The sequence below is a fragment of the Salmo trutta genome, chromosome 26 (genome assembly GCF_901001165.1).
Source record: "Salmo trutta chromosome 26, fSalTru1.1, whole genome shotgun sequence".
Lineage (NCBI taxonomy): Eukaryota > Metazoa > Chordata > Actinopteri > Salmoniformes > Salmonidae > Salmo > Salmo trutta.
The window spans coordinates 656771-674423 of NC_042982.1; the positions used below are offsets into that span (position 1 = coordinate 656771).

Sequence of the window (17653 nt, forward strand, 5' to 3'; positions counted from 1 at the left end):
AGCTGTCTGTGACCATGCCATACCATAACCGCTAACCTCTACACACAGCCTACATCGTTGTCACCAAATTAGCTAACATCATAGTCAACATCAAGGGCGCAACTTTCACTTGGGACTGGGTGGGCATGACCCCCCCACATTCTAAAATAGCATTTTTGTCCCCCCAATTTTATCATTGCACTGTAATACTAAAAGCGGCATCCGACCATGCGGACACCTCAGAGAAGTCAGGTAGGCTGTTTGGAAGTTTCAGCCGGCTGGATTTAGGACCGCACGGACACCACAGAGCGTGCGGACAGGCTGTGTGAAGGCAAAGCTTCTGAAAGGCATGGTGCTGCTGTCTGCAACTGCTGTCTTTGTGTGTTGTGCTTTGTCTCTGAGATGTAAAGCAAGCAGAGACAAAACTCGCTATAATTTAATTGACTGATGTAGCTGGCAAGGTAACTTCTGTTTGACTTAGCAGAAAAAAAGTATTTATTCCCAGTGCTGAGCTAGTAGTGTAACTGACATGTAACGTTAGCTACAGTAACATCCCCTCTCGACTGAAGTTCTGTCTGAAGAGAATGAACTAGCTAGCTAGTAGCTACCACAGCCAGTTCAGCTCTAGTCTCTAGTTATCTGTCACGTAGCTGTATCTAACAGCTGTTATGTGTATGGAAATGTTTTCTAGCCTTTTTGTCCCGTTTCAACAGAAGTAAATTAACTTGGATAGTTTTCATCGGTTAAGGTACCATTAGAGCTAGCCAAAATCTGCCTAACGTTAGCTAGCTAGCTCATTAACTTTAGCTATTATTTTTGCCTCAATCACACTAGACCTGAATTAAACAATGAAACCAGAGGCCAAATGATTGAAGATCAATATTCTGATGTTTTTTTGACAGCACAATGTGAGTTTTTATTAGAGTCAGTATAGCAATGTAACGTTATTGATCGGTCAGTTTCCCTAGCAAATTCCCTACTTTTCACATTTACATGGTATAAACAGCTCTACAGGCTATACTGTCATGGTGCACAGTAAGTACACAATACTATGCTCATCATGTCTTAGCAGGATCAGGTGGTGACAGGTGTCCCAGCAGGGTCAGACAGCAAAGGAAGACCAGTCTACGGAGTTCAGGTGAATTTTGCAGTATATTAGCTATAACAATCAGTGAATGGATACAAAGTTCCATCTTTAATTGATGGATAGACTACGGTCTGGGATCTGGGAATAATGGTCATTTCAATTAATGAACCATTGATTCTATTCTTGGATAATATAATGTATAAATGTACACCAAGGTAATTCTTTATCATGCCTCATCTGAGCAGGATCCGATGGTGACAGGGGTCTCATCAGGGTCAGGCAACCAGGGAAATCCAGTCTGTGATGGCGCTGAGGTGAACTTTTACAGATACAACACTTTATTCTCTCTGTGCAGCAAACACCGGACAAGCAAGAAGCTTAAAAGAATGAAACTATTTGAAGGCAGTCTGACAAACCTCAAGTTGATTTCAAAACTGTATCCAAGGTTGATAGAGGCTTTTCCTGATGACACAAAACATGTCAAACAAAACTGTGAGGAAGACCTGGGAGACACTATTGATGATGATGAATGGACACAGATACGTTTGAATTCATGTTCATGTAATCTCAGACATAAATTAATGCAGTTTAAGACCATCCATAGAGCATACTATACTGACCAAAAATATAAACGCAACATGCAACAATTTTAACAATTTTACTGAGTTACTGTTCATATAAGGAAATCCGTCAATTGAAATAAATTCATTAGGCCCTAATCTATGGATTTCACATGACTGGGCAGGGGCACAGCCATGGGTGGGCCTACCCATTTGGGAGCCAGGCCCACCCACTGGGGAGCCAGGCCCAGCCAATCAGAATGTGTTTTTCCCCACAAAAGGGATTTATTACAGACAGAAATACTCCTCAATTTCATCAGCTGTCTGGGTGGCTGGTCTCAGACGATCCCGCAGGTGAAGAAGCCGGGGGACACAAAAGGGGACATATTTACATGTTATGATCTTGTGAAGGCTGGCTGAAGTCTTTCAAAGAGTATGTTCTTTTATCTCAGCATGTCTACAGATTCTCCCTTCTTCCTGTTTTTGTTTGCTTGGAAATGTTGATACTGGAGAATGTTATCAGAAGAAACTGTGTAACCTGGCATCTATAGCGGCTATGAAATGCATTGCCATTAATTGGAAGGTTGGTTATCCTCCCACAATGTCACAATTGTTAGCAGAAATGTGAAGTTATGTACCACAAGATTTGATTTGATTTATTACAAGATTAAGGGTATACCCTGCAACTTTCACAAGGTCTGGGTGCCTTATATGAAATACTGTATGAAAAAAACGTTCTGTATAGAAAACATGATGTTTTATAGTGCAGCAGTCGCAAATAGATATATATTTTTCCATGGCACACTAGACACCCCTCTGATTTGCATCTGTCTCAGTGGACTAATCCATTGAGGAGGCCACAGGGACACGGTCCAAGAATATGGGGATTGTGGCTCTGATGCACAAGGCATGTACGTCTCTCTCCAGAATGCGTTCTCTCCCGCCATTTCGTGGGTATTCATTGTTTCATAACTTTATTGTGTGCATTGTTTGGTGTGACTATCAATTCCCAATTACATATATCACCAGTAGTAGCCCACATTTACCGTTAATTTACGGTAATTTCTGCTAATGCCTTCAATATATTATTATTACAGTTATTTACCGTTCTCATTGTCGGATTGGACATGTGTTTTGCAGTACTCACAACCTATGCTACACTTGTGAGAAACATGTTTTTGTTTATTACATTCAATTTATGAATTTTGTCAATATATTGATCAACTTTCGTTTGAAATGCTCCTGTCAATGTTGAGTAAGGACCTGCACCTGAATATGGATATAGAAGTAGGACTAGTTTACCTGGCCTGCGTGCAAATGTAGGCCTATAAATGTGCCCAGTTAGGGATGTCTGATAGTATTTCTGATTGTCCCCCACTAATGAGCTGTGGAGCTTCTCAATGAGAATGACAATAGTTCCTCACAGCGTTTTAACAATATTTCCAGCTCTCTCCCTTTCGATAACCACTCGGCATGAAAGGGAAAAATGTAATGCTCGGATCCAGCGGAAAAGTCATACCTGATGTAACGCACGTCGTTGGAAGGATGAGAAGTGGACCAAGGCGCAGCGTGGTAAGTGTTCATGATTCTTTATTTTCACAACAAACTCAAACAAAATAACAAAAGGTAAAAAACGAAAGCGCACAGTTCTGTCAGGCAACAGATGCTAAACAGAAAACAACCTCCCACAAACACAGGAAGAAAACAGGCTGCCTAAGTATGATTCCCAATCAGAGACAACGATAGACAGCTGCCTCTGATTGGGAACCACACTCGGCCCAAAAACAAGGAAACAGAAAACATAGATTTTCCCACCCGAGTCACACCCTGACCTAACCAAACATTGAGAATAATAAGGATCTCTATGGTCAGGGCGTGACAGTACCCCCCCAAAGGTGCGGACTCCGGCCGCAAACCTGAACCTATAGGGGATGGTCCGGGTGGGCATCTCCTCTTGGTGGAGGCTCCGGTGCGGGACGCAGATCCCCCTCCGCTTGGGGCTCCCCCCACTTTCGTGGAACTGGACCGGGGACCGTCGCCGGAGGCTCCGGACCGGGGACCGTCGCCGGAGGCTCCGGACCGGGGACCGTCGCCGGAGGCTCCGGGCCATGGATCGTCACTGGAGGCTTCGAGCCATGGATTATCAAAGGAGGCTCCGGACCATGGATTATCACTGGAGGCTTCGTGCCATGGATCATCACTACAGGCTCCGGGCCATGGATCATCACTGGAGGCTTCGGGCCATGGGTCATCACTGGAGGCTTCGTGCCATGGATCATCACTACAGGCTCCGGGCCATGGATCATCACTGGAGGCTTCGGGCCATGGGTCATCACTGGAGGCTTCGTACGTGGAGCCGGAACAGGTCTCACCGGACTGGGGAGATGCACTGGAGGCCGGGTGCGCAGAGCAGGCACAGGGCGTACCAGGCTGAAGAGACGCACTGGAGACCGGGTGCGCGGAGCTGGCACAGGATATACTGGGCCGTGGAGGCGCACTGGAGGTCTGGAGCGTAGGGCTGGCACAACCCGTCCTGGCTGGATGCTCACTTTAGCCCGGCAAGTGCGGGGCGCTGGCACAGGACGAACTAGGCTGTGAAGGCGCACTGGCGACACAGTGCGTAGAGCTGGCACAGGATATCCTGGACCGAGGAGACGCACCGGAGACCAGGAGTGCTGAGCCGGCACAATCCGTCCTGGCAGAATGCTCACTTTAGCCCAGCAAATGCGGGGAGCCGGCAACGAGCACACCGGGCTGTGAATGCACACCGGGCTGTGAATGCGCACCGTATCTCCGGTGCGCATCACCGCATAACACGGTGCGACTGGTCACACGCTCCCCACGGTAAGCACGGAGAGTTGGCTCAGGTCTCAACCCTGACTCCGCCAATTTCCCCGTGTGACCCCCCACAAAAAAAATTGGAGCTGCCTCTCGGGCTTCCGTCGTTGCCGTGACTCCCGATCTCATCGCCGTTCCTCCCTCGCTGCTTCCACCTGTTCCCATGGGAGGCGATCCCATCCGGCCTGGATCTCCTCCCACGTCCAGGATCCTTTGCCATCCAGGATGTCCTCCTATCCTGGCCACGCTGCTTGGTCCGTTTTTGGTGGGAGGTTCTGTAACGCCTGTCGTTGGAAGGATGAGAAGTGGACCAAGGTGCAGCGTGGTAAGTGTTCATGATTCTTTATTTTCACAACACACTCAAACAAAATAACAAAAGGCAAAAAACGAAAGCGTACAGTTCTGTCAGGCAACAGATGCTAAACAGAAAACAACCTCCCACAAACACAGGAAGAAAACAGGCTGCCTAAGTATGATTCCCAATCAGAGACAACGATAGACAGCTGCCTCTGATTGGGAACCACACTCGGCCCAAAAACAAAGAAACAGAAAACAGATTTTCCCACCCGAGTCACACCCTGACCTAACCAAACATAGGGAATAATAAGGATCTCTATGGTCAGGGCGTGACACCTGATTACTTCTTATCCCTTGCACAAATAGCCTACAGCTGTGTCTGTCCCGAGCTCACTGGCTCGGGAAACTCTGAGGGCCCAGAATATTTCATACGTTTCAAGTTTGCTAGTGCGAGTTTCGGCGACCCAGTTGATAGTTGATACAATGTTTCAAGTTCGTTGCAGACAGGACATGAGTAGCCAATTTGATTTATAGGATATTAATTTGCAGGCTGCAATGTTTTTATGTTAGCTTTATGTAGGCTATTTTTACATAGTTGGCAATGGCAAGAAAAGTACATTTTATATTTATATAATTTTCATTTAGATAGAATGTAGATTAACCCCAGACAATGATTTTGAGATACAAAGACTATTATAAATTCAATGAAACTGTTCCACAAAAATGTACAAATCAAAATCAGAACTGGCACACAGATTGGTAGAAATGGTAAGATAAATTGGCACTCTAAATGGAAAAGGTTGCCAACCGCTGGTGTAGCCTATTACTGGCAACTTCAGGAGCTTAACAGCAGAATCTGCAAAGGCCAGCAGCAGAGGGAGGATGGTCAGGAACAGTTTTTCTTTCTTCTGGTTAGGCTATCTTGATCTCTGGCTCCCTCGAGTGATTTGTGTGTCTTAATTATTTAATCAAACAGCATGCTTAAAGCATCAGACCAGTGCAGTAGATATAGCCTAGTTGACTTTATTAAAACACATGTCTATACATGGAAAAATAAACGTAAGAAAATGTTCACCAATTGATTGGTTTATTTTTTTGTCGTGGACAGCCCTAGTAGAAATGAAGGAAATGAGCTTCAAATACCCCAAAAAATTCTGAGGGAGGACCTCGACCCACCGCCAGGTTATGTCCCCCTCTTCTAAAACCAAAGTTGCGCCCCTGGTCAACATAGCTAGCTACTAGAACTAACGCATTAATAAACCTGCTACAATGATGCACCAGAGTGTACAGCAAGCAGTTTGGCAGTTACACCGGCAGGCCACGGGGAACTAAATCAATAAAAACAAAAACTTACCTTGACTTGGAAGAGTTCTAATGTTGGATTTCCATAGCCAGCTAGCTAACATAGCATCCCTCTATGTTTTAGCCGGGTGTTTGAGTAGGCTAAAATAGCTAGCTGCATATATATATATATATATATATATATAGCTAGCTCTCTCCTCTCTCTCTCTTGCTTCTAATTCATTTTCAATTAAATGAATTTGTTCAAATCTGTTCAACAATTGTCTTCCTCTCTCTTTGAGTCATATTCTCACCACATTTTATGCACTGCAGTGCTAGCTAGCTGTAGCTTATGCTTTTGTACTAGATTCATTCTCTGACCCTTTGATTAGGTCAACATGTCATTTCATACTGCAAGAGCTCTGATTGGTTGGAGAACATCCTCCGAAAGTTGTCATTCTTACTGTGTAAGTCTATGGAAGGGGGTAAGCACAATGAGCCTCCTATGTTTTGTATTGAAGTCAATGTACACAGAGGAGGATGGAAACTAGCTGTTCTCCGGCTACACCATGGTGCTACCCCAGAAAGTGCTGTTGAGGCTACGGTAGACCTTCATTGCAAAACAGTGTGTTTTAATCAATTATTTGGTGACGTGAATATATTTAGTATAGTTGTATCTAAAAAGGATAACTTTTTTACTGTTTCACTATTTACATTTTTCTGAAATTCACTGAGGATGGCCTTCCCCTTCCTCCTCTGAGGAGGCTACACTGATTGTCTATTTCTAATGAATTTATTATATCCAATCCAAATATTTCACTTCTTTATATATATCTATGTCCTTCAATGAAAGCAGTTCTTCCTCTAAGGTTTAATAACCCCGATTGCCCGCCTTAGGCTGCTTCCACTGGATGTTAACATTCACTTCTGCAAATCATGTATGGCCCCCTTTATAATTCCTGAGTAAATAACAGATATTATGACTTGAAGCATTATACTTGCAGGCTGTGTTACCAAGCTCACTTTATACCAAAGAAGAACACTGACTAAGTAATAAGGCTCAGTTCCAAGCAGCGCAGGGCAAGCTGAAGACAGCTCTCCACCCAACACATCTCACTGGATTTGGGGGACGGGGAGATGCTCCCCTTTCTCCCATCCCTCTCCACAGCCACGTTAGCAGATTAAGGCTTAGTAAATCAACAGGGAGACCACTCCATAGAGACAGCTAGGCTAATAGGGGGAGCCAAGGCTGAGCCAGGGGAAGGGGGGATGAGAGATACAATGCAGGCTATAGTATCAGATCAGTTGGCTGGAGTCATTGGTCACTAGTCTCTCCAATAAGAGGGAGTATTTTATGTCATAATATCTCAGTCCCTGTTCTGGAAACAATAGAATACAATGGAATTAATCTCGGAAGCCAGAATCAAATATTCTGTGCTAGCTCCAAATACTATTTTTTTTTTTTTTTTTTTACAGAAACTAAAGAACGATGCAAAATAAATGGTTGATAACATTAAACATTATTATTGAAGCAGGAAGATAAATGACGCAGTACACCTCAAAACTGGAGGCCACTCAATTTATTGTGCTGTGATACCCGTACTATCAAGATTAGAGGACATCATCTTCCACTGTTTAACCGTCATGGTTGCCATCGATCGATTTCTGAAATGGAGGAGGGAATCTCAGCCAGAGCCTCCTTATTACACTCTCATCACCAACCATCATCATCAACTACAGCAACAAATGTCTCATCCTCCTGATAACACGGTCACACTTATGACATTATATAATGCAAACGTAGCGGTAGGAAACTGTAGCTACAAAGGTTACTTTCATCAGCCACAGATCTTGATTAAGCAAAACGACAAAAAAACGAATACCCCGAAAACAACACCTCAGTATAACAAGCAAGACAGCAATCAACAGGATCACCCCACGATCACACTTTTTCCTTTTGGTTCCTGGGTCATTCCACTAAAAGAGTGTCTTTTGCATCCGTTTGAAATTGTGCACCAATAGTCCATTTTAAAATCCTGGTATATTAGTGCCCTTTCATATAGTCCACATGGAGAATTACACTTTTACTATGAATAAAGACTGGCTGAGGAAGATTTTAAACCACTTAACCCCAACATTTCTCAGACTTCTCACCATCATTGTAAAGCCCTAGTTTATTTTGTTGCTTTGACAAAAGCGTGAACTGAACTCTTATTTCAATTTGGTTTAAATATTCCTTTAAAAATATTTTTTACAAAAACAACATTGAACATCTAATAGTCAAATCACAGAGTAAAAGCGGTGAGCTGGTTCTACTCTTTTTGGCCATTTTCTGGTGTTTTGTGGTGGAAAACTGAGCAGGTCGAGCATAACACGTCAACCCTGTTCCCCATAGATAAACGCAGGATAAAAATTGATTGTCATGAATCTTGCCCTAGAGTTTCTGCAGAGTGGTCACTAGCTGGCACAGCTATAAAGTCATAAAATCTAAACCTAACCTTAACCCTAATGCATAACCCTAACCTTCAAATAAGACCAAAAGGCAACAAAAAAAGAATCATGAATTTCAGCTGGCCCATCTAGCAAAAATCTGTCAGTTATGCCTCCAGGGCAAGATTCATGACAATAAACGTCAACCTGCTAGACCAGGCCTGGGCAAAGGCCGGCCCGGGGGCCGTATGGGGCCCGCGACCTGATTCAATACGGCCCGCAGAATCATGCTCATATCACAAAGAATTTGCATTAGTAAAGTTTTAAAAGCCCAATGAATACTCACCTTTGTGTAATGATTTAACGCCCACCACTTGTGGGACATTTATTTTGAAGGCACGTATAAATAACAACTGCACGAGGACAGACAGTGACTGACAGTCTGACACACGTCACAGTTAAAAATAGTAGCTAGCTAGAAATTGCTCAAAAATGAGTTTCATATATTTCAAAGAAAAGGAAAGTAGACAATGAATGTAGGGTGTTCCAGCAAGAGTGGACATTTAAATATTTATTCATTGAGGTATCAGGGAAAGCTGTGTGCTTAGTGTGCAAAGAGAGCATCGCTGTCCCGACACTTGCTGACGAAGCATGCAGAGAAATATAGGAATATGTCGTCTGAGCAGAGGGCAAGTGCATCGAAAGAGTTGCTTTCTCAGTTGCAGCAAGGATTTTTCACAAAATTGCATTCAGCAAACAACGGAATTGTGAGAGCTAGCTATGTACTGTCCCACAAAATTGCTAAACATAGCAAGCCATTCGCTGAGGGCGAATTCATTAAAGAAAGTTTAATTGACACTGCAGCAATAATTTGCCCCGACAAGAAAGAGCTGTTTCAAAATGTTTCCCTGTCAAGACGAACAGGTACACGGTGTGTTGAGGACATTGCAGAAAATAATTGAAAGACAAGGTAAGGCTGAGTTTGGGGAAAGTGCTTAGAAGGGTGTGGGACCTGAAGTCGGAGATTGCTGAGTTTTTGCAAATTAAAAGGAAAATATGTGGATTTCCCTCAACTGCAAGATAAAAAATGGTTGGCAGATTTTTACTTCACCATGGACATCATGGCCCTCATGAATGAACTGAATCCCAAACTACAAGGGAAGGGCCTTTTTGCACATCAGATGTACAGCCTTGTCAAAGCCTTCAAGAGAAAATGACTACTCCTGACCCGCCAAGTAGAAGCCAACAATCTCACTCACCTTCTGACACTACTAGTACGTTTCCTATCAGAAGACCAGCGGGAGAAGAATACATCGCTGCTGCGTGCTTTGAACGGTGAGTTTTCTCGTCGTTTTGAGGATTTTCAAAGTATTGGAATGACATGCTGTTGGTTTCCTCTCCTTCACCTTCAATGTGGATAACGCTCCCACTGACCTGCAACTTGAGCTTATCGATCTTCAGTCTGATGCAGCGATTGGAGAACTATTCAAAACAATGACACTGACGAGGTACTATTCATCTCTCGATGAACAAATCTTTCCAAAGATTAGGAGTCATGCTCAGAAGATGTTTGTACTGTTTTGGTCAACCTATGTAAACTCAGCAAAAAAAGAAACGCCCTCTCACTGTCAACTGCGTTTATTTTCAGCAAACTTAACATGTGTAAATATTTGAATGAACATAAGATTCAACAACTGAGACATAAAATGAACAAGTTCCACAGACATGTGACTAACAGAAATTGAATAATATGTCCCTGAACAAAGGGGGGGTCAAAATCAAAAGTAACAGTCAGTATCTGGTGTGGCCACCAGCTGCATTAAGTACTGCAGTGCATCTCCTCCTCATGGACTGCACCAGATTTGCCAGTTCTTGCTGTAAGATGTTACCCCACTCTTCCACCAAGGCATCTGCAAGTTCACAGACATTTCTGGGTGGAATGGCCCTAGTCCTCACCCTCCGATTCAACAGGTTCCAGACGTGCTCAATGGGATTGAGATCCGGGCTCTACGCTGGCCATAACAGAACACTGACATTCCTGTCTTGCAGGAAATCATGCACAGAACGAGCAGTATGGCTGGTGGCATTGTCATGCTGGAGGGTCATGTCAGGATGAGCCTGCAGGAAGGGTACCACATGAGGGAGGAGGATGTCTTCCCTGTAACGCACAGCGTTGAGATTGCCCGCAATGACAACAAGCTCAGTCTGATGATGCTGTGACACACCGCCCCAGACCATGATGGACCCTCCACCTCCAAATCGATCCCGCTCCAGAGTACAGGCCTCGGTGTAACGCTCATGCCTTTAAAGATAAACACAAATCCGACCATCACCCCTGGTGAGACAAAACCGCGACTCGTCAGTGAAGAGCACTTTTTGCCAGTCCTGTCTGGTCCAGCGACGGTGGGTTTGTGCCCATAGGCGACGTTGTTGCCGGTGATGTCTGGTGAGGTCCTGCCTTACAACAGGCCTACAAGCCCTCAGTCCAGCCTCTCTCAGCCTATTGTGGACAGTCTGACACTGATGGAGGGATTGTGCATTCCTGGTGTAACTCGGGCAGTTGTTGTTGCCATCCTGTACCTGTCCCGCAGGTGTGATGTTCGGATGTACCGATCCTGTGCAGGCGTTGTTACACGTGGTCTGCCACTGCGAGGACGTTCAGCTGTCTGTCCTGTCTCCCTGTAGCGCTGTCTTAGGCGTCTCACAGTACGGACATTGAAATGTATTGCACTGGCCACATCTGCAGTCCTCATGCCTCCTTGCAGCATGCCTAAGGCACGTTCACACAGATGAGCAGGGACCCTGGGCATCTTTCGGTGTTTTTCAGAGTCAGTAGAAAGGCCTCTTTAGTGTCCTAAGTTTTCATAACTGTGACCTTAATTGCCTACCGTCTGTAAGCTGTTAGTGTCTTATTGACCGTTCCACAGGTGCATGTTCATTAATTGTTTATGGTTCATTGAACAAGCATGGGAAACAGTGTTTAAACCATTTACAATGAAGATCTGTGAAATTATTTGGATTTTTATGAATTATCTTTGAAAGATAGGGTCCTAAAAAAGGGGCGTTTCTTTTTTTGCTGAGTTTATGTGAACAGACATTTTCAGTGATGAAATATAACAAGTCAAGGCACAGATCATCATTGTATTTATATTCCGGCCCCCTGACCATCAGCTCAAGAAAAAATCGTCCCGCAGCTGAATCTAGTTGATGATCCCTGGCGTAGTGCATTAATGAGTGTAGGCCGTTTGGTGAGGTGGGGAGATGAGGGGGGCTGTGGAAAGTTTGACTGACATTTTAATAGATGTTTTTGTCATAGTACTGCTCCCAAGAAATATGCAAGACAGTCAAGTAAGTTTTAACATTGATTAATTTGAAGATTTGACTATTATGTGTCGGGTATTTATAAAATTCAGATCGTGGGCAACTCAAAAAAACATGTTTGACCTTGATCTGAGAAAACACTGACGGTGGAGTAGACCAATGACAGTGGTTTGTTCATAAAATAATGGTTGCTCGTTGACACTGAAAGAACCCCCCACCCCCCCTTCTCTGCATATAGAAAATCAAGAACTGCATTTTAAACTTTTATAGATGGAGGCATCAATAACTTATTAGGGATGGACCCACAGCACAGCGGCATCCAAAGTCAGTGGCCCCACTCTTCCCTTCTCTAAGAGCCACACAGAGATATAACTGCTAAGAGGCCTGTTGTACACTTGTAGAAGGTGCTATCTAGAACCTAAAAGTGTTCTTCGGCTGTCCCCATAGCGCCTTTGAAGAACACTTTTTGGTTCCAGGTAGAACCCTTTTGGTTCCAGGTAGAACCCTTTACACAGAGGGTTCAATCTGGAACCAAAAATGGTTATCTTATGGGGACAGCCTAAGAACTCCTTTGGAACCCTTTTTTCTAAGAGTGTAGCAAGACTGTGCTTTATGTTGGTATGTCAAACAAACGAATGGCTCCAACCTCTGCAATTCCATTCTTTGTCCTTCCCCTTTGAAATCTGCTGTTGATCTTGGCCAAAAGAATACCCAAGAAATAAAGTACCCCCCTCCCCTCTCTATAACCATGGTCCCAAGATACATTATAGTGCTCCAAAATAAGGGGGGTAAGGGTATTTTCAAACATCTAGGAAACATTTAGTGAGTGTATTACGCAGTGAGTGTATTATGGTCAGAGAGCATTCATAAAATCTCAATTTGGAGAGTGGTTGTTATGTGTGTGTGTACTGTACTATTTCTCATGGTCCCCGGAGGATGACCCAAAAACAAACTGGGAAAATATGGGCCAGTATTTATCAAGCATCTCAGAGTAGGAGTGATGATCAGGTTCTCCCTGTCCATAATAATCTGATTCCTTATGATCTAAAAGCAAAACTGATCATAGATCAGCATTCCTACTCTGGGACACTTGATGAATATGGGACCTGAAGAGAGGATTATATATCACCAGACTGGAGGAAGAAAAGGTAACGTAGGTGGAGAAATAGGGAACATGAGAAGAGGAGGGAGGGAAAGGAAGGAAAGAAGGAAGAAGAAGAGGAAGAGGAGGGAACAGATAGAAATGAGGGATGGAAAGAGAATAGGACTTCACTGGGGTAGACACTAAATAGCTATTATCCATAAATAACCGAAGAGACAAAGGTTGCATCCCAAATGGCACCCTATTCCCTATGCAGTGCACTACTTTCGACCAGAGCCCTATGGGTGCTATCTAGAACCAAAAAGGGTTATTTGGCTGTCCCCATAGGAGAACCATTTGAAGAACCCCTTTTGGAGAGGGTTCTACCTGGAACCAAAAAGGGTTCTACCTGGAACCAAAAAGGGTTATCCTATGGGGACAGCCTCAAAATGCTTTTGGAACCCTTTTTTCTAAGAGTGTATGTAGGGAATAGGGTGCCATTTGGGACAAACAAATGCAGACCTGTTCAAATGCAGACCTACAGTGAATCTAAACTGACTTGGTCCACAGTACTAAATCCGTATTATTCAGTACAACAAAAGTACCAGTTACTAAAGAGTTTTTCTAGAACACGTTTTAATATATTTAGAATATAATCACACACACAAACACAAAAAAACAAACACACAAAAAAAACACACTCATAGTCAGTCAAATTTTAGTGTAGCAGAGGCAGGACTTACCGAGGTGTAGAGGAAGCCCTCTCCATTCATGGCTGCATAAAGGCCGGCCTTCACCCCCTGGATGGCCACCACCCGCAGCCCCACCGGGATGAGGTTAAACAGAGCTGAGGAGAGAGAGGAGGGAGAGAGAGAGACAGGGGGAGGAAAAAAGAGAGATACATGAAGAGATACATGGAGAAAGAGACAGAGGGAGAGAGAGACAGAGAGACAGAGAGAGAGAGAGACAGAAAGACAGGAAGGGATAGGGAGAACAAACAGGTATAATAAAGGTTATAGTTTATTCCTACCCACCTTACTATTTAAATACAGTACAGCAGTAGAGCAACACCACAGCACTGTGACTTTTACATTTCGGAAGGGTGTTGACTGAATGGAAACCAGGTTCAGTGTTCTCTGGGGGTCATTGTATTGAATAAGGTAGGCTGTGGAAGGAAAGTGATCTATGGTGGATCTTTGAGGGAATAAGGGAAAAGGTAATAAGCGAATCAGATATGAACCTCAGGTTTGGGGGGGAATGTGCCAACACTCCCTTGTCAGATGCACTGATTCAATTTCACTCAGTGAAAATCGACAGGCTCCTTGGTTGGCCAACAAATTGCCTTTGTAGGCAGAAAAGAGTAATGCATACCAGAGGCCAGGAGAGCAGTGAAGCAAGAGTCCAGAAATGATGTGTATGTGCGTGTGATTGTGCATGCATGTGTGTGGATGTCTAAGCACGATGGGGGTGGATCAAAATAAATGCATGAGGGAGAGTGAAGTGGAGTCAGTGTGAGTGTATGTGTGGGATAAAGAGACTGAACCAATGTGAACATGTGTGTGTGTGTACTTTGTGCAGGGGCGTCATGCCCATAGGCCAGTGGAGGAGAGAGACTGTAGAGTCACACAAACAGCGTTTGATTTGAGTTTAGCTGCCGGTGATAATACTAGCCCCTACCATTTTATGAAGTTGGCTTTAGCTAGCCAGCTAGATAGGTTCCCAATCTCCCAACCTCATAACTAGCTACCAAGCCATGTCATGCTATCAATCAAGTTATAGTAGTTTGTCTAACTACAGGTAACTGCCAAAAAGGAAACACCAACATAAAGTGTCTTAATAGGGCGAGCCAGAACAGCTTCAATGCACCTTGGCATAGATTCTACAAGTGTCTGGAGGGATGGTTTGGTATTTGGTATTTTGTTGATGGAAAACACTGTTTGCCCACTTACAAAGAAATTATCAGTCTATAATTTTAATAGTAGGTTTATTTGAACAGTGAGAGACAGAATAACAACAAAAAATCCGGAAAAACACATGTCAAAAATGTTATAAAATGATTTGCATTTTAATGAGGGAAATAAGTATTTGACCCCTCTGCAAAACATGACTTAGTACTTGGTGGCAAAACCCTTGTTGGAAATCACAGAGGTCAGACGTTTCTTGTAGTTGGCCACCAGGTTTGCACACATCTCAGGATGGATTTTGTCCCACTCCTCTTCGCAGATCTTCTCCAAGTCATTAAGGTTTCGAGGCTGACGTTTGGCAACTCGAACCTTCAGCTCCCTCCACAGATTTTCTATGGGATTAAGGTCTGGAGACTGGCTAGGCCACTCCAGGACCTTAATGTGCTTCTTCTTGAGCCACTCCTTTGCTGCCTTGGCCGTGTGTTTTGGGTCATTGTCATGCTGGAATACCCATCCACGACCCATTTTCAATGCCCTGGCTGAGGGAAGGAGGTTCTCACCCAAGATTTGACATTACATGGCCCCGTCCTTTGATGCGGTGAAGTTGTCCTGTCCCCTTAGCAGAAAAACACCCCCAAAGCATAATGTTTCCACCTCCATGTTTGACGGTGGAGATGGTGTTCTTGGGGTCATAGGCAGCATTCCTCCTCTTCCAAACACGGCGAGTTGAGTTGATGCCAAAGAGCTCCATTTTGGTCTCATCTGACCACAACACTTTCACCAGTTGTCCTCTGAGTCATTCAGATGTTCATTGGCAAACTTCAGACGGGCATGTATATGTATTCTTGAGCAGGGGGACCTTGCGGGCGCTGCAGGATTTCAGTCCTTCACGGCGTAGTGTGTTACCAATTGTTTTCTTGGTGACTATGGTCCCAGCTGCCTTGAGATCATTGACAAGATCCTCCCGTGTAGTTCTTGGCTGATTCCTCACCGTTCTCATGATCATTGCAACTCCACGAGGTGAGATCTTGCATGGAGCCCCAGGCCGAGGGATATTGACAGTTATTTTGTGTTTCTTCCATTTGCGAATAATCGATGGTCTTGTAGCCCATTCCAGCCTTGTGTAGGTCTACAATCTTGTCCCTGACATCCTTGGAGAGCTCTTTGGTCTTGGCCATGGTGGAGAGTTTGGAATCTGATTGATTGATTGCTTCTGTGGACAGGTGTCTTTTATACAGGTAACAAACTGAGATTAGGAGCACTCCCTTTAAGAGTGTGCTCCTAATCTCAGCTCGTTACCTGTATAAAAGACACCTGGGAGCCAGAAATCTTTCTGATTGAGAGGGGGTCAAATACTTATTTCCCTCATTAAAATGCAAATCAATTTATAACATTTCTGACATGCGTTTTTCTGGATATTTTTGTTGTTATTCTGTCTCTCACTGTTCAAATAAACCTACCATTAAAATTACAGACTGATCCTTTCTTTGTCAGTGGGCAAACGTACAAAATCAGCAGGGGATCAAATACTTTTTACCCCCACTGTATGTGCCTCCATTGAAAACGGAATTGTCAGCTGTCCAAAGTGCTGTGCTATGGATAGAGTCCAGGCCATAATCATGTTTTTAAGCTATACAATGTTTGTTTACAATTACATTGTTTACAAACAATTGAGTTAAGAAAGCTTATATTGAAGTTGACAGTGGATTCTGAGCTAAAGCCCAGAAAAAAAGCACTGTACTGTAATTCAGGCAGCCCATAAACCTCTTGGAGCTCCATAATGCCAAAACTCACAAATAAGAGCTTCGAAGATCTTTCAAGGATCACATAACAACGCTAAGCCTTTCGAGATGCTTTGATGTGGGCTAGGAAGATAAAAGTTATACTTTTTTAACGGAGAGGGATAGGTGAAATAATCCGCAAGGACACAAATACAAAGGGATAAGGAGGGGATGCAAAAATACTCCAGCATCATGAGTGGGTGCAACTGAGCTCCTGTATGAAGAAGGAGCCCTCCGGCTACACAGCTCACCAGGCATTAATCTTCTCTCTCTCCACGAAAACACATACTGTACTGTACCCACCATCCATCCACTCTGAAAGAGCACAACTGGGCAGGCGACTGCCAGTCGTTTTGGGCTGGGAAACAAGATCGTTTTTTGGTCCGTCTCCAACCTCTCCTTTCCTTTCACCCATCTTTACCTCTTTTCCCCTCCTCTCCCATCCTCCTCTTATCAGCTTTCCTCTCTCCTCTCCTCTCTTCTTCTCTCCTCTCCTCTCCTCTGATAGAGCTCACTGGGCTTACTTCTAGCTTCTCTATCTCTTCAATATGAGTAGGAGATGTGAACGAAATAAGCGTAATAACATCTTGCCAGCTGTTGATTCTTCTATTCTCCTTCCCCTGAAGCTCTGGAGACTCATATGCTATGATATTTTCGTTCTGATTCAATGAGAGGTCTTCTTCTTCTCTCCCGCTGGTACAGCAGTGGAGAAGGGAAGAGGAAGTTTGACTTTCCTTCGTTTTTTTGTTCAGCAGAGTTGTGAATTGAGTTCCTGTGGGAACTGCGGCTGCCGCCGCCCACTCTTCTCTACCATTTCACAACTGCCAGGTACAGTAGGTAATCTCACCCCTGCAATACAGTGTGTGCTGCAGCGCTAACACACACACTCTGCTATGACATAGATAGGGAAATAGTCGTATTGTGAATCAACCAAGCACAGGTTAACTACTTACTTAATACTCTTCATCTCTATTGAGACACAATGAGCTCCCTCCACTTCATTCTGTCCTTGGCAACATGTTGTGCCTCACTCCAAGAGCACACAGGTTGGATGAGTGGCACACTGTGGCTCAGTTGGTAGAGCCCAGCACTTG

At 44.1% G+C, this 17653-nt stretch overlaps 1 protein-coding gene across 6 annotated transcripts in view; it reads right to left on the bottom strand.

Moving 5' to 3' along the window:
* The window catches only part of LOC115162847 (fibroblast growth factor 12), a 135904-nt gene that overhangs the window by 10767 nt on the left and 107484 nt on the right, over window positions 1-17653 (bottom strand). For all 6 annotated transcript variants that reach the window (XM_029714274.1, XM_029714273.1, XM_029714271.1 and 3 more), the window contains one exon: window positions 13618-13721. In XM_029714274.1, coding sequence (XP_029570134.1) covers window positions 13618-13721 — 104 coding nt within the window. The remainder of the gene's footprint in view (window positions 1-13617; window positions 13722-17653) is intronic.